This window comes from Onychostoma macrolepis, chromosome 11 (genome assembly GCF_012432095.1).
Source record: "Onychostoma macrolepis isolate SWU-2019 chromosome 11, ASM1243209v1, whole genome shotgun sequence".
Taxonomy (NCBI): domain Eukaryota; kingdom Metazoa; phylum Chordata; class Actinopteri; order Cypriniformes; family Cyprinidae; genus Onychostoma; species Onychostoma macrolepis.
Window position 1 is genome coordinate 10,462,271 of NC_081165.1, and position 22,068 is coordinate 10,484,338.

General features: G+C 36.2%; 2 protein-coding genes across 3 annotated transcripts; both read right to left on the reverse strand.

Moving 5' to 3' along the window:
• Positions 1-389: 389 nt before the first annotated feature.
• On the reverse strand, positions 390-4,464 carry LOC131549342 (protein disulfide isomerase CRELD1). The gene is made up of 6 exons (XM_058791432.1): positions 4,445-4,464; positions 3,170-3,393; positions 3,000-3,083; positions 2,597-2,692; positions 1,422-1,562; positions 390-738 (listed from the first exon to the last, which is right to left on the reverse strand). The coding sequence occupies exons 2-6, from the start codon at positions 3,336-3,338 to the stop codon at positions 518-520; spliced, it is 711 nt and encodes a 236-aa protein (XP_058647415.1). The 5' UTR covers positions 3,339-3,393; positions 4,445-4,464; the 3' UTR covers positions 390-517.
• A 625-nt stretch (positions 4,465-5,089) lies between these two features.
• Positions 5,090-18,229, reverse strand: il17rc (interleukin 17 receptor C). 2 transcript variants are annotated; one of them, XM_058791431.1, is made up of 18 exons: positions 18,094-18,229; positions 17,476-17,571; positions 17,011-17,352; positions 13,591-13,813; positions 13,459-13,514; positions 13,335-13,371; positions 13,055-13,155; positions 12,149-12,263; positions 11,726-11,767; positions 11,333-11,454; positions 11,140-11,196; positions 10,986-11,040; positions 10,505-10,722; positions 8,735-8,791; positions 8,581-8,623; positions 8,311-8,403; positions 6,504-6,542; positions 5,090-6,382 (listed from the first exon to the last, which is right to left on the reverse strand). In XM_058791431.1, the coding sequence occupies exons 3-18, from the start codon at positions 17,116-17,118 to the stop codon at positions 5,697-5,699; spliced, it is 2,052 nt and encodes a 683-aa protein (XP_058647414.1). In that variant the 5' UTR covers positions 17,119-17,352; positions 17,476-17,571; positions 18,094-18,229; the 3' UTR covers positions 5,090-5,696. The 2 variants fall into 2 exon arrangements, with proteins under 2 accessions (XP_058647414.1, XP_058647413.1); XM_058791430.1 differs by having other exon boundaries at positions 6,495-6,542.
• Positions 18,230-22,068: the final 3,839 nt, after the last annotated feature.

The window sequence follows — 22,068 nt, forward strand, 5'->3', positions numbered from 1 at the left end:
GGTAACAATGTTCTTGGCAAAAAAATATGACCAGAATATCAACTTGCCTAATAATTCTGCACACAGTGTATGTAGACTACTTGAAGGCTACTAAAAATGCAAAGGCCACAGTAAAAAATGGCATCAGATGGATATTGTTTAAGGCCGGTGCCCAAATTAATAATCAGAAACAACTGATTCCCAGTATACAGTAGTCAACTTGTAAGTGAAATAAGAATACACCAAGCTGTCACATTGCTAGCCAAATTAAAAACCATTTGGGGTAAAAAAAAAAAAAAAAGTGCATGCTCATTATACTTCTTGAACATATTACTGTTGCTGCCATTATATAAATGCAATAAGCCAATTGTAGGCCATGTGTTAGTAAAATCACAGTAATGGACGGCCTATTGTGGCTCATTGCTTTATTTTTGAATACCACACAAAATGTTGCTTATAGCTTCCTTGGACTGTGTGTGTGAACATACCATCATATGGTGTAAGAAATGGCCCACCTCAAAAGTAGTAAACTTTGTATTTATCTCCCCTTCAAGATGGAATCTATCACTCGGTCGCTCTTATCAGAGAGCCAGTATCCGGCCATGGCTGCCACTGCCCCCATAAAGATGGAGGTGAACACCAAGTCCCCTTTAGCCGCCAATGTGGCCAATGCACACAGCACAACACCGAAGAACATCTGCTGCAGAACCTCGATTTCATCCTCCTGAATGTCGTCAAAAAGACCCTTTTCTTCAGACGCTGAGGAAAGAGACAGGAAGACGTAAGTGAATTCAGAAACATCTACAAGTGCATTTTGTGTTACATTATGTGATTTAGATGCAGTGTACACAAAAACACAAAAAGTATTCTCGTAGCTTCATAAAATTACAGTTGAACCACTGATGTCACATGGACTATTTTAACGATGTGCTTACTACCTTTCTGTGCCTTGAATGCGTCAGTTGTGTTGCTGTCTATGCAGGGTCAGAAAGCTCTTGGATTTCATCAAAAATATATTAATTTGTGTTCTGAAGATGATGAATGAGGGTGAGTAATAATGACAGAATATTCATTCCTTTAAAGGGATACTTCACCCAAAAATGAAAATTCTGTCATTAATTACTCACCCTCATGTCGTTCCAAACCTGTAAGACCTCTGTTCATCTTCGGAACACAAATTAAGATATTTAATTAAGACAGAAGTTTCATTTTTGGGTGAACTAACCCTTTAACTTGAACTAAAATAATAATAATATTTTTAACATATAAAAATGGCAAAAACACTGAACACTGAAAAAACAAACAAACAAATGAATGAAAATTAATGCTAATATATCAATACTCAATAATACTAAAATAACATGAACACTCTTTGATACACAGATTATACCTGTGTTATTTCATATCTGTGAGAATAAAACTCAAATGATGTTTGAGCTCACCTGTTTTCTGGCTCCTCTCACAGGTGTTGCCTCTGCGTGTGTAACCCACTGCACACTGACAGTGAAAAGAGCCCTCTGTATTCACACAGAACATATTGACCTTAGGACAGGCCAATATCTCCTCACCGCACTCGTCTATATCTGCAGGAGAAACAAAATACTGCTGCAATTTCTGGCCCAGAGAACACAATATACAAAGCAAAATGAGATAAACAGATAAAGAGAGATAAACACCTACAACAAATAGAACAAATAGGCAGTTATGTTGCAAAATACTGAATAATTAAATAAAAATGTGTTTGTTGTTATGCAACATTCTTGGTGGAAATGCTTCTTAAAGCCACAAGATGGTAGCATTGCAGAAGAACTAATTTGTGTCATTACAGATAAGATTCATTTTCTGTTCTTGTATGTTTTCAAGCTTGATACAGCAGCAGCAAATTCCCAAATTAAACTATAATATATTTTAAATTAAGTAGTCCCGCTATTAATAGTATGGCAATCAAGAATAAGGAACATTTTTTACATTATTCAGCAAAACAAAGCAAGTCTAAAATGGGATTTAAAAAATAAAAAAAACATACTTAGACATTCTAATTTATTTAAAATGATGTCCTCTTATACATTTAGAATGCTGATGTCTTCAGGCCGATGTTTGCATAATCCCAGATGTGACACTATCAGCTGACAAAAGCAGTTAAAGTATTTGTTCTCAAATTACCTAAAAACACTAGTTGAACTTCCTTCTGTCTACATCCTGCAGTGTTTTTACCCAGCTAACAAGGAACATTCTCAGAACTGTGTGTTTGAAACTTAATGAGAACTTTGGCAAACAGTTTTAGAACATATTTTAGTTGAGTTTAAGATTTTAATTCATTTTAATTATACTACTCAAGTCAAGTCAAGTCAATTTCATTTATAAAGGAGCTTTCAGTCAAAGCAGCTTTACAGTATTAAATAGGAAAATAGTGTGTCAATAATGCAAAATTACAATATAAAGCCCAGTTCATCATTGAATTCAGAGATGTCATCATCCAGCTCAGTTCAGTTTTAATAGTATCTGTGCAATCAAGTCAACAATATCACTGGAAATTAAGTACTACCCATATTTTATACTACAGAGGTTGAAAAACTAGACAATACATAACTAGTTACGTGTATAGACTACAACTCACCTACACATCTCATGCCTGATGATCTGTAACCAGCAGCACATTTTCTACAGCGGGCAGGTCCTCCACCCATACAACCAACACAGGCCTTATCACATCCTGAAAAACAAATAATAAAACAACTTGGTTACACTTTATTTTAAGGTGGTGTTCTCATTACAGTGTAATTATATATATTTACTGAATAATATTAATTAACTACATGTACTTACTATGCTTAGGTTTGTAACTAGGGTTTAGTTTAGGGTTACTTGCATGCATGTAATTATACATAGTTTGTTGTTATTATAAAAGTAAGTGCATGTAACCTGTTATTTTATACTGTATTAAAACACAAATCATATTAAGTGCAAGTGTAAAATGTGTTACTCTGCTGATCCATGTGCTGAGGATAAACCACACTGACCTTTGCATTCATAAGAGCCATGGGTGTTGAAGCAGTATGTGTTGTCGGGACACCGATCCAGATCAGTACCACATTCATCAATATCTGTCAGCGTAAGAGCGTAGAAGTGAACTTCAGAGTGAAACAGTCCATGAGATGAATCGAGCGTACAGTCTGTTCATCTCACTCACCCACGCACAGGTTGTCATGCAGGATGAATCCGGTGTGGCACTGAAGGCACTGGTCTTTCTCTGGGCCCCCGCATGCTTTACAGTGCTCTGAGCAGTTCTGACCCGAAATTAGATGAAAAAGGGCCACGCAGAGCACAGCAGACAGGAACAACATCCGTGAGGGTAACATTACTCTCACACTAATGCTGAGTGCTTCAAACCCCCACTTTCCACAAAGTGTACTGCTAGAATGACATGTGATGATTTTAAAATCAGGAATTCGTTTGAAGAAAAAAAGTTGATTTCATTTACAATTAATTTCATTTACAAAGACTTATAATAGGGTGTATTAAGGTGTAAGAATTTTGTTAAATAAATAAAGCCACTGCTTTCATGAATCATTTAGAAAATAGATGAATTGTTAGTGCTGCTAAGCTGTGATAATTATTCTCTAGATGACTGCATTCAAAAATAATAAAGTGATTTTAAATGTTCTAATTTCACGTTGTTATTACTGTAGCCTATATTGTGCATCTTTCTTGTTTATTGTCATGTGTTAGTTTAAATGTATTAATTGTATTAGTATTTATGTCAAAATACTAGATACAAGAAATTCCAGGTTTCTTTTCAAGTTTCTAAAGCCAAGTAGCTAAATATGACATTTGGAGTAGCAGTGTGAGTGTAAGGTTGAATTTTTATTTATTTTTTTTTTTTAGTAACGATATTAGTTTAGGGGGCGAGAGGGGCAACCTAAATTATATTTTATCATGCATGCTAAACCGTAATGCATTAAAACAAAACCAACAAGCAGAATGCAAAAGTTTAGAAAAGACCAGCATGGAATTGATGTTTTAATTAAATACTCACGAACGGGATAGTGATGGTTTGGCTGTCGGTAAAACCACTATTTTCTAGTTTTCGCTTTTAGGGTTCAGGACGCAATTATACACCCAACAGATCCCCCTGTGCGCATGTTGACTGAAAAAATGACAAATGCTTCATGAATATTGCATATGATATTCTAGCATCGACTGGCAAACGTACAGTTTGACTCATGAACATTAATAAGGTCCTGGTGACGTAGTATGAAAATCATTCAATGGTGATGGGCTGGTCATGAATATTAAGAGAAAGTCTTCGCCATTTTAGTCTTCCTGAGTTGGTAAGATAACTTCGTTGTGTTCTGCCTGGTGCGCGAGTAGATGTCCTATTGAATCACATTTACCAACACTTGATCTGTACCCTAAATATTAGCCTATATTTTAACTCCACTTTATATGTAGGCTATGTAATTACAATGTTTCCAGGCTTCCAGCGCGGAGAAATGTAACGCATGCCACCTGCTTCAGACTCATTCTGGAACTTGTGTGTACTGAGAAATGCCTCTGCTTTTTAAAATAAACAAGGAGTTAAAGCGGAAGCATTATTATTTAGACTCATTGTACCTGATTCATGGCAGCTTTCCCAGGCAGCTTTCGGGCCACTAAGTAGGTTAATTATGTGTTTCTAGTTTCTTCAGTCAGTCATGGACGCACAAAATCAGCGAAGCAGCAGCAGCTTGAGGACGTCGCGCAGGATACAGACCGCGCTTCTCAAATAACAGCGATTATTTTTAGTCTGCAGTGGGTCTGGTGCACGATATTTTTATGCTGCCCCCTCCCTAGCTTCCTTTTATAGACACTGATTGTCTCTATCCACTTAAATTCTAACATGCAGACCAGCATGTTAAACAGACCTTTATCGGATGTCTTTAAGATGTTTATGATTCAGAATGTATGTAAAACTGACATCTTAAAGAGGTGTGTCAGATATTTGTACACAGCAGATGCTTTCCAGATCAAACGATCTTCAACAGACATCTTGCAGACGTAAACGTGCTATCTTTTGGCTATATTCCATCCATTTTATAGGCCTTCCACTCATCAGACCATGACAAACCACTAGTGTCAAAACCGTATATTTGAGTACAACCAGAGCATTTCAAATGTACTGTATATTACAAAGGTTCAATTAAAATATATATTATAGCCATATATAAAATGTGAATAGCAATATTTACATGACATTTATGTATAGATATTAGCCAAAAGCCATTATTTACAACCATTAAATAAAAGCAGAGATGAAAACAGTAAGTTAGAGGAAATTTCCTTCCAAATACCTATGAAAACATAGGAGTATATACACATATATTTGAAGTATTTTTTGTGTATTTATCAATTTCTTTACTTCCTGTAGCATCTGTACTGTGGAATATCCTCATTTGGGCTTGTAAGTCATGCAGACTTCCCTCTTAAACTATTCCCGGAGATAACAGCCAGTTACTGTAAATATGTCTGTATTATGCCATATTCACATAGTATTCAAAGGTAGTTCATGATGGCACATGTCTAAACTTCCTTGGTATTTCCAAGCATGCTCATAAAAACCATGTTTTTTGGACTTTCTGGTACTTTTATTGTTCATGTCATCTGTCCATAGTCCATACTGCAGATTGTGACTGACCATCCTTACAATGTTCTGGTGTGACGAGGGAGTAAATGACAGATCAGTGCTGTTCATTTTTGAGAAAAATTCTTTCCTCTGTGTCTTCTGTGTCTAGGCTGAGTGAATAATTTTGAGGGAGCATGGATTCAGTCCTCACCCTCGACTTAAAAATGTTCTGCACTCCTTGGGCCAGCTTTCTTTGTGCCTTTTTCATCCACCACATCTTCTTCAACTTCCCGCTCATGTTATTTGGGCTCTCCAAACACAGTTCCATAAGTAATCCCTGAGACTGTGAGGGCAGTTTATACAGCGGCAGGCCCCTCAACAGCTTTGGCATGTCATGCTCCTCATTGATGGGAAGTTCATGAAAGTCTAACTGCACAAGGACGAACCGCTGAGCAGCGCAGCCCTTCTGACGGTCAGCAAAAATGCAGCACAATGCCGAAGCCAGCATATCTGAGGAGTATGTGGCAGGATTGCTTTGTCTTTCCACTGCAATTTTCCAATACAACTCTGCTCTCTGCAGCGTTGTCGGAGAAAGCACCAGAAGGGCCTTCCCTCCATGCTTCTGGATGTGATCGAGCTTAGAGTGGAGCCACGCTGCTGGGCCGCAAGAACCGAGCTCTGTTTGGTTCAACAGGTCGAGAAATACTCTGAAACCCAGCTCAGAAAACAACTGGCCCAGCTTACACACCAGCTGTGTGTCCGTGGCTGAGGAATGGAGCAACAACACCGGTCCCCTCATATCTAGAGAGATAAAAGAATAGGGCATGAGATTATCATTAGGTAAAGTTAAGTTAAATTAATTGGAGAACTTTTCCTATGCTAATAAGACACACAAATGACTGTAAATAAACACCTTGTGTACCTTGAGAATGACATCTTCTGTCCCATTCGCTAAGCGACCCTGTGAGAGGCACATACAAGAATGTAAAATCTCATCGAAGGAGAAGACATTCTTTAATACTTCAAGGAATAGTTCACCCCAAAATAAATTTTAAAAAATGCTGAAAATTTTTTTCACACTCAAGCCAAGATGAGTTTGTTTCCTTTTCAGAACAGATTTGGAGAAATGTGCATTGCATCACTTGCTCACCAATGGACCCTCTGCAGTGAATGGGTGCCGTCAGAATGAGAGTTCAAACAGCTGATTAAAACATCACAATAATCCACAAGTAACCCACATGACAGAATAAATCCTTAAATAAATGTCTTGTGAAGCGAAAAGCTGCTTGTAATAAACTATTCCATCATTTAAGTTAATGCTTCCAGCTAAAATACAAGTCCTGTATCCATAATATTGCTTTCTTTCATCTCATCTGAATCAGGAGAGAAATATGCACAGATCAAATACTATTTACAAGTGAAAACAGTTCTAAATAAATATGTAAGTGGATTTTAATGTGAGATGCCAACAGGGAATTTTTCACTGGAGGAAGCATTATTATGGATTATGGCGAGAAGCAACAGTAACATCTTAATGATGGATTTGTTTCTTACAAACATGCAGCTTTTCACTTCACAAGACTTTACTTCAAGGACTGGAGTCGTGTGGATTATTGTGATGTTTTTATCAATTGTTTGGACTCTCCTTCTGACGGCACCCATTCACTGCAGAAGATCCATTGGTGAGCAAGTGATGTAATGCTACATTTCTTCAAATCTGCTCCAATGAAGAAACAAACTCATCTACATCTTGGATGGCCTGATAGTGACTAAACTTGTATTCCTTAGAAATTTCACTAAAAAGAGTACAAGACACAAAAAGTGGCAAGATGGGTGAAAGCCCACAAAATGAAGAAGCAGGAGTTGAAAAAGACAAAGAGTGTGCTGATATGGAATAAATTTGTTCTATACAGATCACCACAAAAATATGTGCCATTCGCAGACACACATGAATAGAGCCATTGAGAGCAAAAGAGTGTCTGGTCAACATCTCAACAAAACCTCAACTGTCTTTCTCTCTTTCACCATCTTAAATCCAATAAAATAATAAGAAATGACTGATCAGTTGTACTTTGACAGCACAGTGGTTCATTTACTTTTTTATGGGTTTTTCAAAGGCCAATTGCAATATCTAGAGCAGTGTTGCAAGTGGTCAAATAATGGAAATTAAATAAATGTCGATCTTATTTTAAAATTAATAAAATTAAAGTTTTTGTTTATATAATATATGTGTGTGTACTGTGTATATATTATGAGTATATATAAAGACACACACATACAGTGTATATTTGGAAAATATTTACATGTATATATTTATATTCATATAATTTATATATTTAATATATAAACATTTTTCTTAAATATATACATCAGTGTGTGTATTTATATATACACATAATAAATATATACAGTAAACACACACACACACACACACACACACATATATTATGTACACAAAAACTTTTATTTTGGATGCGATTAATCGCTGACCGGCACTAATTTATACTAAAAGATTAAATATTAAATTAGATATAATGCATATGTAATATAATGTAATATATTTAATATAATTGTATTTTTAATATAATTAAATAAAATATATGCACTATAATAATAATTGTGATTTTAGTTGAGATTGTAAGTCATCCCCATTCTGTTGTAGTTTCTTTGTTGCTGAGAGGAAAAACATCTTAAAAAAGGAAGAGATGCTGTAGATAGCAAACACTTACATTTGAGTTTGTTCACCAGAAGTACTCCAAAAGCAGTCACACAAACAAAGATCAGCGGCAGAAGAAGAAGAAAGCTCCAGTACTGCCGCTCCACTAAAACAATATGAAGTGAACAATAAACCAACTGATAACAACTGCCATACTCATATTTAGTATAGCGAATGTTAGTTTTAGTACATCAAACACACAAATATCAATGTGATCAAATGACAATGAACGGCAGCATTAAACAGGATATAAATGAGATGTTTCTTCTCATCACACACTTACAGGGATGTTGACAGTACCGCACAATCTGTCCATCTACTTCAAGCTGCAGACAAAGACACACAAAGATTAATATTTACCGTGTTCATTGTCTGTTTGCAGTAAATGACTGATGAACACTGAAAGAAAGAAATCAAAAAGGCAGATAGTATCATACCATCACGCAGAGTTGCTGGTGATTCCGAGACAAGATATTCACAAACTTCCCGGATGCCTGCAGAGAACAATCATTAAAGCAAACTGCTTTATAGTCATCTGGAAAAACAATTATTAGCTTTGACATCAGTTGGAGCAAACACCACATTTAATTTTACATGAATTAAAATGAAAACAAACAATTTCTATTCTATTTTTGCACTCTTTCAAATTTAAATAAGTAAGGAATAATTGACAGTCCTCTGTCGTGTGTGTCATGTGTTCCCGCCTCTTGTTTCCTTATTTGGTCATGTTCCTGTCCTTGTTAAGTGTGATTATTAGTTAAGTCTTGTCCAGCTGTGTTTTAGTAATTATCGGTGATTGTCATGTGCATTTAGTTCCTGCCTGTTTAGTTAGTTTTTGTCTGGTCTACTCGTTATTCCCTGGTGTTCCTGTCTGTGTTAACCTTGCCTTGTCTTGCCCTGCCCTGCCCTGCCCTGATGTCGTCATTAAAGACTATTATTCTGAAGTTACTCCTCGTCTGCGTGTTCCTTGTTCCTCCCTGCTGTGCGCACCGTGACACTGTTGAATTATTACACCTCTGGTGTGCATTATTTTTCTAATAGTTCAACGGACCGAAGTCAATTATTCTGCTTATACTACGGTTGCCACACCTCAAGACATCAATTATGTATGTGAGGTCTGTGAGGGAGAGAGAGCGTGAGAGATAGAGTATGTATGTTTCCGTACATAAAGTGTAATTTTGTGGCAAAAACATGGACATGATGTGTCGTTTTTATCCTTTTGTTTACTATATTTATTTATTTGGCCAGTGTCATTGTGGGTCTTGGTTATTTTGCTGTTGTAAGACCTTTGAAATAACAGAAATCATTTGGCGAAGTGATATGGTCATGTAATGCGGTTAAGAGCTGCCTGGAACTACGTTCGCCGTGCGTTTCCCTGAAAATAATTGCACACCTCAGAATGTTCGTCAGCCAATCAGATTCAAGCATTCAACGGCCGCGTAGTATAATACAAAATTGTTATTGTCATTACTAATGAATTCTTACTCAAATATTTGATTAAAAAAAAACATCAGAAAGTCTTATATTTATGTTGCCCTTTTGCTTTAATGTTTAATCTTGCTTTAAATATTTATTTATTTTATGTTAAAATGTCTTTTTGATATGGAAGCTGAAGCTGTTTTCACCAAAGAATGAAAAACATTAAAAAGATAATTACAACTTTTTGTCTCACATTTCTTTCTTTGTTAACTTGCAATTGTGAGATAAAAAAAAAGTCAGAATTACATTTATGTATGTATATATGTAATACTTAATTATTGTTTTCTTTCTCATAGCGAAAACAGGAAAGTTAAATAAATAAATACAACTTTGTTTAAAGGGGTCATCGGATGCCCATTTTCCACAAGTTGATATGATTCTTTAGGGTCTTAATGAAAAGTCTATAACATAGACATTCTGACAGGAATCTCAGAACAGCCTGATTTGAGAAAGGATTTTTTTTTTAAAAACACTGGGTGGATTTTTATCATTATAGGATGGATGTGTACACACACACTTTAAACTTGTAAAGTGAATTTTGCATCCGATGACCCCTTTAAACATTTCTTTTAAATTCTAAAAGCATTTTTTTCCAGGTTTCAATTTAAAAATCCTAGATTTCACTGTGGTGTTAGAGGTTATATATCCCATTGTTGCAGTGTTTCTACTTCCTAACAGCCTAATTTCCTTTATGACAGAAAATACATATACCCAAAATGTATATTTACCCATAGTATTGTGCTGTTTTCTCTCCAATCATTACAGCATTTCTGTCTGAATTTTTCAACTTCTGTGCATTTTCCATCTGCCATGAGCTGACAGGGCCACATTTCGACTCTTATCCTGCAGGGCACTGTTAAATTCCAGCTTAGCACCGGCTTACCATCATTTGTCTTAGTGTGGGCTAAAGACACTGACATGTTGCTCAGGACATTGGCTTTAAATTCTGCCAGTGGAAAAAAACAATGTGGGAAGACAAAATAAATCAAGATGGTGTTGAACATCCTCCATATCCAAGGCACTAATGCTAACTTTTATTTTTAAGAAAAGTGTAGATCTTAGATCAGTGATTCTCAACCAAGGAGTATATATATATATATATATATATATATATATACAGTATATATATTCATACAATATAATCCTTATCCAGTAAATCACAAACAACTTAAAAACTCATGGTGTCTCTGAATATTATTGTGGATTTACCTTTATTTTTTTCAAAAGGACAGATTTCCGCACGAACTGAAACATTTTTCCATGCCTGAAGTATATGCAAACACACAAGGCAATTTAAAATAATATCGAAAGAGATTTTAGCAGACATTGTTTTGAGCGTGTGCATGTTTGAAAAGCATGGTACCTGGAAACACATGCAGTCTGTGATTGACGCCAGTGGAATGTTATTACTTGGCAAGGGCTGAGAGAAGAAAAGGTATGGTAAGTTAACAAAATAAATAGTAGCTGATGAAAAGCACAAACTGGTTTGTACAGTCTACGGTTTGTAATAAGCCCTCAGGCTGTGTTGTATGGACAGAAATAATGAGTTCACTGACCCAGCATCTCCCTTCTCTTCCGCGTTTCATACACAGGGACAAGCGTTCAGAAGCTCCTTCCTCCTCATCGACTAACAACACCTTAACCCCACTCCCATGTATTACAGGGGAGACCCTGGGAACTAAAAATCAAAAGGAAACATGGAGTAAATTAAATTTGCTCATCCACTATGGTCTTTTATCCTACAAACAAAGAAGTCAAATCTGTATTTTAAAAACAAGTCTTATTCTCTTTTTTTCTATTTAGAAAAGCTTCTAGTTGAACACAGAAACCAAATCTCTGATCCAAAGAATTTATAACATAACCTATAATTAAATTTGTGTTTAAATGAGGAATTTTTTTAACATACATTAAAATTAGAGAAATGTAAAACTGAATCAATCTGAACATACCTTTACACTGCTCTATGTCCTTGAGGTGTGATAGGGAACATACTGCCAAGACAAAAAAAAAAAAAGAATTTAAACATTTTTTGTTTTCTATAAAAACATTGTTGCATTTTGAACAAAACATGCTTACTGACTGGTAAATTAAAACATCACTGATGTCACTGTCGCTACTTTTCGTACATGCATTCGCCATGCAATGCATTTGCATATATCTTCCCCTTTTAATCTTTTGGTCAAATATAACATTTAGATTCAGCAAGACTAAGTTGTGTGAATGAAAATGGCATAATGACAACAGATAGATCTACTTTTAAATAGAATTAGTGAATGTAAGAAACATACACTTTTAAATACTAATAAGTAAGCTACACTTGTATAGGCTACTTTTGTATATGTGTATCTAGAGTAAGTAAAAACAATAGCTACCTGTTTTTAATGTAGGGAATTCGTTGATTTCAACTTCAGGTGACTTAGTGAATGATCTAACAGTGATCCTCATTGTTCTGCCAAAGTCAACATCTTTATACTCCACCAGAATCAGCTGCACCACACAAAGATAAACACTGAGATAACAATCAAGTCATTCATTTCATTTTTTTTTGGAGTAAAAAAAAAATGCAGTGTTTCCAATCCAGCCTTACAGATCAGGTCTTATTTGCAAGAAGAAAGTACTTTACCTAACTATCCATCTATAATTTTATTATTATTATTTAATTTATTTGTTTATTTATTTTTTTGCATGAGCGAAGTCAGTCAATTTTAGTCCAATGCAATAACTTTAAAGGTATAGTTCACTCAAAAATGAAAATTCTGTCAATAATTACTAACCCTCCTGTCGTTCATCTTCAGAGCACAAATTAAGATATTTTTGATTAAATCTGAGAGTTTCCTGACCCTCCATAGACAGCAATGCAACTGACACATTCAAGACCCAGAAAGGTAGTAAGAACATTGTTAAAATAATCCATGTGACAGGAGTGGTTTAACTGCAATTTTATGAAGCTACGAGATTACTTTTTGTGCACAAAGAAAACAAAAATAACAACTTTATTCAACAATTTCTTCTCTTCCATGTCAGTCTTCGATGCACGTTCAAGAGAGTACCATGCATGTGAATTCTCTTGGATTTCATCAAAAATATCTTAATTTGTGTTCCGAAGATGAATGAAGGTCTTACAGGTTTGGAACAACATGAGGGTGAGTAATTAATAAGAGAATTTCCATTTTTGGGTGAACTATTCCGTTAACTAGCATTTTTGAGAAAAATCTTCACCAGGTCAAAATAGCGAGAAGGCAACACAAGGGTTAAATGGACATGGTGGTGACACTCACATTGAGAAGTTTACGGCTTGTGGTAGAAGTCACTGTGAAGTCTAATCTCTTGCACCACTCATACTGCACTTCTGCTGGTTGGTAGCATATTGTAATAGTAGCTACATGAAGAGAAGACAAACAAGGTGAGCTTTGATAATGCACTGCATGGCAGACAATGGTGAATCCACTGCTGTCTTTCAGCAAAAGCAAATACAGTTTGAGAAAATCAGTTTGTTTAAGTACATTAGCACTAATAAACTAAGAAATATGTTTGAGTTTTTACGTTCACTTGGTCTACCTTGATCTAGCTGGTCTTCACAAAGAGAGTGTTCTTCCTGTTAAAAAGTATAAGATGTTAAAGGTTTTAATTAAAGATGGAGTTTTTAAAAATACATTTTGTCATGAATGTTCAAAACACTTACCCTTTGACCTTCTGATGTGTCATTTGACATGAAAACACATCCTGAATCCCAGTCCCCTGAAATTAGAAAGGTTAGTGTAAACATAAACCATTAGGCCAACAATTGTAATGTGCGGTTACTATAAGGACTCACCACTGCTCTCCTCTTCATATTCTGATCTCTCAATATCTCTGTCCTCATCCTCTTTGCGATCTGGAATAATACTCAGCTGGATGTTGATCCACAAACAGGGTTTGCAGTCGTTCTTGTGACAGCACAGTTTTGGCTTCACGGCCAGAGAACACACATACACAGGACCACAGACCACATCAAGTGGTGTGATAGGATCTGTATTTCTCACCCTGCAGTTTAGAGCCTAAAAACACAAACATATTCCAGGTTACAAACAGACTATATTGGACATTTTGGTATTAGCTTTTGAATTTCCTTTTTTTCCCCCTTTTTGGCATTGAAATTTTGCGTCCGTAATACAGCTCAATAAAATCTCGAAACTCAGTTTACCAAAAACATAACTTTTAGAATAATACTACAAGATAATGCACAAATTCAGTTTTTATTAAATACTGCTTTAGAATTCATTTTAATGTAAAAAAAAAATTATATCCATACATAGAGGTGCCAAACAAAAATTAATTTGAATTAATCCACTAAAAAAAATGGCTGAAACGCTAGCTAATTAAACGTCAAAAAATTCTGAGAAAAAAAAAAAGAAGACATTTTACACATTTTTTCAACTTTTTAGAAAATAGCATCCGTCTAGTGGTACTGCAGGACCAAATCGTCGGGAGGAGAAGATCCGACATCTGTGGCAGGAGCTCCCTGTGCTTAGAAAGCAGTTCAAGCAAGCAAAGGAGGAGGATAAAGCTGCCATGGTTGAGCTTCGGAACATCGTAAGGAGTAAGCTCACTACCACCCGTCGAGCTGAGTGGCACAGAAAGAGGGGAAAGGAGAGGGCTCGCAGACGGGCAGAGTTTATCGCAAACCCCTTCAGATTCACCAGGAGACTTCTCTGGCAGAAGTGTGTCTCAAGACGAGGTTGATAAGCACCTCAGCACCAGTTACAGCGATAGAGCAAGAGACCAGGACCTTGGACCATGAAACACGTTGATAGTCCCACCGGAACCCAGTGTGGCATTTAACCTCAAGGACCCAACCCTGAGAGAGGTTCAGAAGGTTGTCAAAGCAGCTAGGACAAACTCAGCACCAGGTCCAAGTGGAGTGCCCTACGTGGTCTACAAGAACCATCATCTGGAGGAGGGGGAAAGTGGAGAAGCAGTGGAGACATGCAGAGGGTGTCTGGATTCCTAAGGGGGAGAACTCAAGTAACATCAAGCAGTTCAGGGTCATCTCACTCCTCAGCGTGGAGGGGAAGATATTTTACAGTATAGTTGTCTGACACATGACGTATTTCCTCCTGCAGAATGAGTACATTAACACTGCTGTATAGAAAGGAGGTATCCCGAAAGTACCAGGCTGCATTGAGCACACAGAAGTTGTCACCCAGTTAATCCGGGAGGCTCAAGAAGGTGACGGTGATCTGGCGGTGCTGTGGCTCAACCTTGCCAATGCTTATGGATCAATCCCGCACAAGCTGGTGGAAAACTCACTGATCCGACATCATGTTCCAGATATGACCAGGGGCCTCATTTTGAACTATTATAGCTGCTTTAATTTGAGAGTCACCTCTGGACCGATAACATCTGCATTTCATAGGCTGGAGAAAGGAATAATCATAGGGTGCAGTGAACTTGTTCGCCTTAGCTATGAATATCCTAGTTAAGTCAGCAGAGGTGGAATGCAGAGGCCCACGTACCCGGTAAGGTGTGCGACAGCCCCCTATCAGAGTATTTATTGATGATCTGACCACAACATCCGTACCAGGTTGCAGATGGATACTCCAAGGCCTTTAACGCCTCATCAGTTGGACCCGAATGGACTTTAAGCCAACTAAGTCCCGATCCCTTGTGGTGAGGAAGGGAAACGTAACCGTAAAGTTCCATTTCTCCCCTGGAGAAGTCCAAATTCCATCAATCACCGAGAGGCCAGTTAAGAACCTGGAAAAAGTCTTCAACAGCACACTTAGGGACAAAGCCACACTCCCCTAAACTGGAAAAGAGTTGCACGCCTGGATTGAAAGATGCATCAGTAGGATGGTGGGATGCCACAACAAGGGGCGTGGACTCGATGGGAACAAGCAATGAACCAAAAGATCTCGTGAACTGAGTTGCGGAAAGCAGAGCCATACCGGATCCAGTTCTTTATCTCATAAGGGCCTGAAAGACACACTTTGGGACACAGCATGTAATCACATTTGTTAAGGCTGGAGAGAAACCACCAGGGAGCAGGAACTCAGCGGGAGGACTTCTGGCAACTGCTCGAGACTGGCAGCTAAAGGTTGACCAGGGAAGGCAGCTCCGATTCCCAGATAACATCGCCACGACCTCACTTAGGTCTGACATGGTCCTATTTTCAGAATCATCAAGGCAGGTGGTTCTACTGGTTTGAACGGAAAAGGGCCAAGTACAAGGAGTTGAAAGGAGAATGCCGTCATAGGGGATGGAAGACCCGCTGTCCCCCATTGAGGTTGGCTGCCAAGGGTTTGCTGGCCAATCGTTGTGCAGGGCCCTCAACCTCTTGGGAATTAGGGGACTGCACAAGAATAAAGCCATCAAGAACATCATAGATGCCGCCGAGAAGGCCTCTAGATGGCTGTGGATCAAAAGGGGCGATCCATGGACTACACAAGCTACCTAAGTCGGGGACTGATCACCCCTAGCTGGGTCACCTGGGCGAGGGTGTATGATGTTGAAAGACCCGAAACACCCGATAACCCCAGGTTACATCACCGATGATGTGTCTAGGGTGCACCTGGAAGGTGTGTGTCAAAATCAATTATGAAAAGACATGTTTTGTTCAGGCCAAACTGACATTGATCTTTCACATTATTGTCTTTGAAAACATTTTTGAAAATTATATGTACACTCGTGTGTATTTTCTACTTGTTACTTGATAATTATATCACTTGACAATTATATCACAATTATATCACTCTCCACCCTCAATACCACAACTGAGGTGCCCTTGAGCAAGGCACCGAACCCCCAACTGCTCCCCGGGCACCACAGCATAAATGGCTGCCCACTGCTCCGGGCGTGTGTTCACGGTATGTGTGTCACCGTGTATTCCGAGTATGGGTCACCATACTTGACCACGTCACTTTCACTTTCATTTGAAATCAAACATTAAATCGATTTTTGTTTGTTTATTTAAAATGTTACAAACTTCCATGCGATACATATTTTTTAAACTAATAGGCTAATAATATTGCATAACTGAATTTAATTTAATTTTTTTTTTTTTTTTCTATATGCTGTTTTTGTAGTAATATAATATAATATAGCGAACAATGTAATAATGAGGTATAAACTTTTGTAATACACTGAGCACTGGACACCTTTGTAGGAACTTTACCAAACATATATCACAACTATACAAATAAACAAGTAATAAACAAACAAACAAACAAACATGTTTAATGACTGAACATTTAACCTGAGGACAGATGACGTTGTTTCCTGGGTTGTGTGTGACTAGCTCCAGTGAACACACATTTCCGCTGGCCAATAGGAGCAGTTGAACTATCCACCACATCAACTTCATTGCGCAACAGTTTCACTCTGGTATCCAGGAGACAATTAATCGAAACTGGTTAAGAACAAAATCCTGTAGGTTATATCCTTCGCTATGTTGTCTCTATGAGGCTTCAGGAGAACTCAAGATGACCATATTTTGATCTGCTCGGATACACAGTCCAAATCCACCGTCCGGTTCTCGATTTTCGCCGAGCAGGAAGCGCGAGGGAGCGCATTTGCACGGCATACTGTACCGGTTTGTCTGTGAGGAGATAGAAAACGATTAGTGTTTATTGTTCCGCGATTCAAACTCTTAGCTCTTGTAATATCGGATTTGAGCTTCTGGTTCTAAAAGTCTGTTGATCTGTGTTCGGTAAGAAGTCACCTGGCTTCCAGTATGCTCAGGTGTGTCCGTGTGTATGACAGATCGCCAGGTAACGTGGGTGTACATGAATCATGTTTGCTGCTCTGCCTGGAATGCCTGGATTTCGGATACATGAGTATTGTTCTCATTTGTTGTATTGTATGTAACATTCCCTCAATGTTTTCTCTAACGTTCAAATAAATGCGTTTTTTTTTAAAAAACCATTTAAAAATAAATGTTTTAGATGTTCTGAGAACATTCAGAAATAATGGTATAACTTAATGGGAATGTTAGCAAAACCTTCTTAGAACATTTGTTCGCTGGTTGAGTACATTAAATACATTTAAAATAGTTTTAACTGTTTAAACTACATTTTAAAATATTTTCATTTCTTACCATTTCATACATCCTTATTTGTCATTGACCCTCATTTATTTCTAATTGAGACTACTCTTTAAATACTTTCAAGACATCTGGTATATAATTGTATTGTATTACTGGATTTCAAAATACATATTGTTGATGATATTGATTGCTTGTAGTAATAAAAATGACAATAAAAGGTTAGTTTTTATAAATAAATGCTCTGTCACACACAAAAACAATTTTACTTTAGCTTTAACACAAAATGTTACTTACTGCCCAGTGGTATAAATGAGAAGGTGTTTTCGAAGCACTGCAGAGTATGGATTATAAAGCCTCATAAGATGTTGTTGCTTTTGACACACATTAATTAAATGAAAGAGCGTGTGAGTGGACTTTGAGTGTATGAGAGACTCACCCCTCCCAGCTGACAATCAAAACACACACCAGCACCAAATGGCTTTATTGAAGAAAACCTCCGTACTAAAACGATGCTTGTGTGCTCATAATTAACAGGGCTGATCGAGAAATACGATCTTGGTTATTTGCAGCTTCGTAAAACTGTAACCAGGAAACTGCCAGGTGCAAAGTTCCCTGTCTGGATCATTCTCTGTAGCGAGTGAATTTGTTTAGCAGCTCTTTTTCGTGTATCATGGCAACTGGTTATAATAATTCACCTGGAATTAAGAGTCACTGTTAATAACTGACAGAAACCACCTAAAACAGGGAGTAGCACAGTGAGTTTATCCAGATGCTTCTTTCAGATATAATAAGGCTCAAGGTTTGCTATGGGATTGTGATCATTAGAAACACCCCAAAAACACCCATCCCTGAAGCTGAATGCATCTAGGGGAGACTGGGGCTAGTTGTCACGAGGACAAGAGCAACTATCATGTTGGGGCAAGATGTGACATGATTTTCATGTGTTGTACTGTATATATTAAGTAAAAAAAAATCCAAATTGGCTGTTTAATTGCAAGTTCCTGTGTGACAACATGCCCCTCTGTTACTGTAAATCAGGGATACTCCAATCTGGCTTGCGAGATCCAATTTCCTGTAGAGTTTAGATCGAACCTTAATCAAACACACCTGAGCATGCTAATCAGTGTCTTCAGGATTATTAGAAAATCACAGGTAGGTGAGTTTGATCAGGGTTGGAGCTAAACTCTGCAGGAAAGTGGATCTCGCAAGCCAGATTTGAGTATCACTGCTGTAAATGAATACTACTTGTAATAATAATAATAAATGTTAGTTACAAATTTTTTTTAAACAGCATGTACAACAACGCTGGATATATGCAACAGCTATTTTGGAGTCAAGACTTTAACGTTTGCACAGAAATTGGGTCCCAAATATAAATATATAAATATTTACCAGCATAACGTATCACTAAATGTCTAAAATGTTTATGTATCACTAAAAGTGTTGAACATTTGGTGGACATTAAATAAAGAACATGTATATTCTGTGTGCTTGTCTAATGGCTAGATGAGTCTTTCTTGAACAAGCCCAAAAAGAATTCTGAATAAACAAGTTGGTTAGCATTCTTTTGCTTCTTTTAGCTCTACTTTGGAAAAAACGTAGAGGGATTTCTCAGACCTGCCCAGTCACATTCATTAAATGCTTTTGTCTCATTTAAAGAGCTCATTTGATTCTTTTAACATAACAATGGTGCCTTAAAGAGACTGCAATATATGATTTATGTGTTTTTAGAAATCATTAAAAATTATATATATATAATTTTTATTTCCTGTAAGAAGAACATTGAGTGGATATTTATTGATGCTCTCTTTTGTTTCTTTTTCTTTTTTTTTTTTTTAATAATTGATTACAAATCAACATTATTCAGCAACCATAACAATACATCTTAATATTTAGAGCATAAAAATGTTAACAGATGGATTATATTGCTACTACAGAAATATATTTAAACTCAGATAGCTTTTTGTACAGTCAGGAGCCATTTGACCCGAGTATATTAACAGTGATTTTTTCAAAGTAGAGCTTCTTTTAGCTCTACTTTGGAAAAAACGTAGAGGGATTTCTCAGACCTGCCCAGTCACATTCATTAAATGCTTTTGTCTCATTTAAAGAGCTCATTTGATTCTTTTAACATAACAATGGTGCCTTAAAGAGACTGCAATATATGATTTATGTGTTTTTGTGAAATCATTAAAAATTATATATATAATTTTTATTTCCTGTAAGAAGAACATTGAGTGGATATTTATTGATGCTCTCTTTTGTTTCTTTTTCTTTTTTTTTTTTTTTTAATAATTGATTACAAATCAACATTATTCAGCAACCATAACAATACATCTTAATATTTAGAGCATAAAAATGTTAACAGATGGATTATATTGCTACTACAGAAATATATTTAAACTCAGATAGCTTTTTGTACAGTCAGGAGCCATTTGACCCGAGTATATTAACAGTGATTTTTTCAAAGTAGAGCTTCTTTTAGCTCTACTTTGGAAAAAACGTAGAGGATTTCTCAGACCTGCCCAGTCACATTCATTAAATGCTTTTGTCTCATTTAAAGAGCTCATTTGATTCTTTTAACATAACAATGGTGCCTTAAAGAGACTGCAATATATGATTTATGTGTTTTTGTGAAATCATTAAAAATTATATATATATAATTTTTATTTCCTGTAAGAAGAACATTGAGTGGATATTTATTGATGCTCTCTTTTGTTTCTTTTTCTTTCTTTTTTTTTTTTAATAATTGATTACAAATCAACATTATTCAGCAACCATAACAATACATCTTAATATTTAGAGCATAAAAATGTTAACAGATGGATTATATTGCTACTACAGAAATATATTTAAACTCAGATAGCTTTTTGTACAGTCAGGAGCCATTTGACCCGAGTATATTAACAGTGATTTTTTCAAAGTAGAGCTTCTTTTAGCTCTACTTTGGAAAAACGTAGAGGGATTTCTCAGACCTGCCCAGTCACATTCATTAAATGCTTTTGTCTCATTTAAAGAGCTCATTTGATTCTTTTAACATAACAATGGTGCCTTAAAGAGACTGCAATATATGATTTATGTGTTTTTGTGAAATCATTAAAAATTATATATATAATTTTTATTTCCTGTAAGAAGAACATTGAGTGGATATTTATTGATGCTCTCTTTTGTTTCTTTTTCTTTTTTTTTTTTTTTTAATAATTGATTACAAATCAACATTATTCAGCAACCATAACAATACATCTTAATATTTAGAGCATAAAAATGTTAACAGATGGATTATATTGCTACTACAGAAATATATTTAAACTCAGATAGCTTTTTGTACAGTCAGGAGCCATTTGACCCGAGTATATTAACAGTGATTTTTTCAAAGTAGAGCTTCTTTTAGCTCTACTTTGGAAAAACGTAGAGGATTTCTCAGACCTGCCCAGTCACATTCATTAAATGCTTTTGTCTCATTTAAAGAGCTCATTTGATTCTTTTAACATAACAATGGTGCCTTAAAGAGACTGCAATATATGATTTATGTGTTTTTTGTGAAATCATTAAAAATTATATATATATAATTTTTATTTCCTGTAAGAAGAACATTGAGTGGATATTTATTGATGCTCTCTTTTGTTTCTTTTTCTTTTCTTTTTTTTTTTTTTAATAATTGATTACAAATCAACATTATTCAGCAACCATAACAATACATCTTAATATTTAGAGCATAAAAATGTTAACAGATGGATTATATTGCTACTACAGAAATATATTTAAACTCAGATAGCTTTTTTGTACAGTCAGGAGCCATTTGACCCGAGTATATTAACAGTGAAGTCACTAAGCGCCCCCTGTAGACAGTATTATATGATACAATCCAACATTCAGCACTGGAAACCCTGTAAAGCTTGATATTGTGTGCAGGTTGAAGGCTGCAAATCAGAGTTATTGGATGTGGTTAAGGGAGTTCCTCAAGGTTCTGTATTGGGTCCTTTATTATTTACTATCTACATAAATTGTGTTGATGTTAACATTGACAAAGCAAGTTCTCATTTTTACGCGAATGACACTGTTATTTATTGTTCTGCACCTACAAAACAAGAAGCTTTGAGTGATTTGCAGACTGTTTTTGATATCATTCAAGCAAGATTTTATACTCTAAAGTTGATTTTAAATGTTGAGAAAACAAAATTTATGCTGTTATCAAATTCTAGATCTACGTCAGACAGTTCGATTGCCCTCCAGACATTGCAAGGAAATTTGATTACTTTAGTGTCAGAG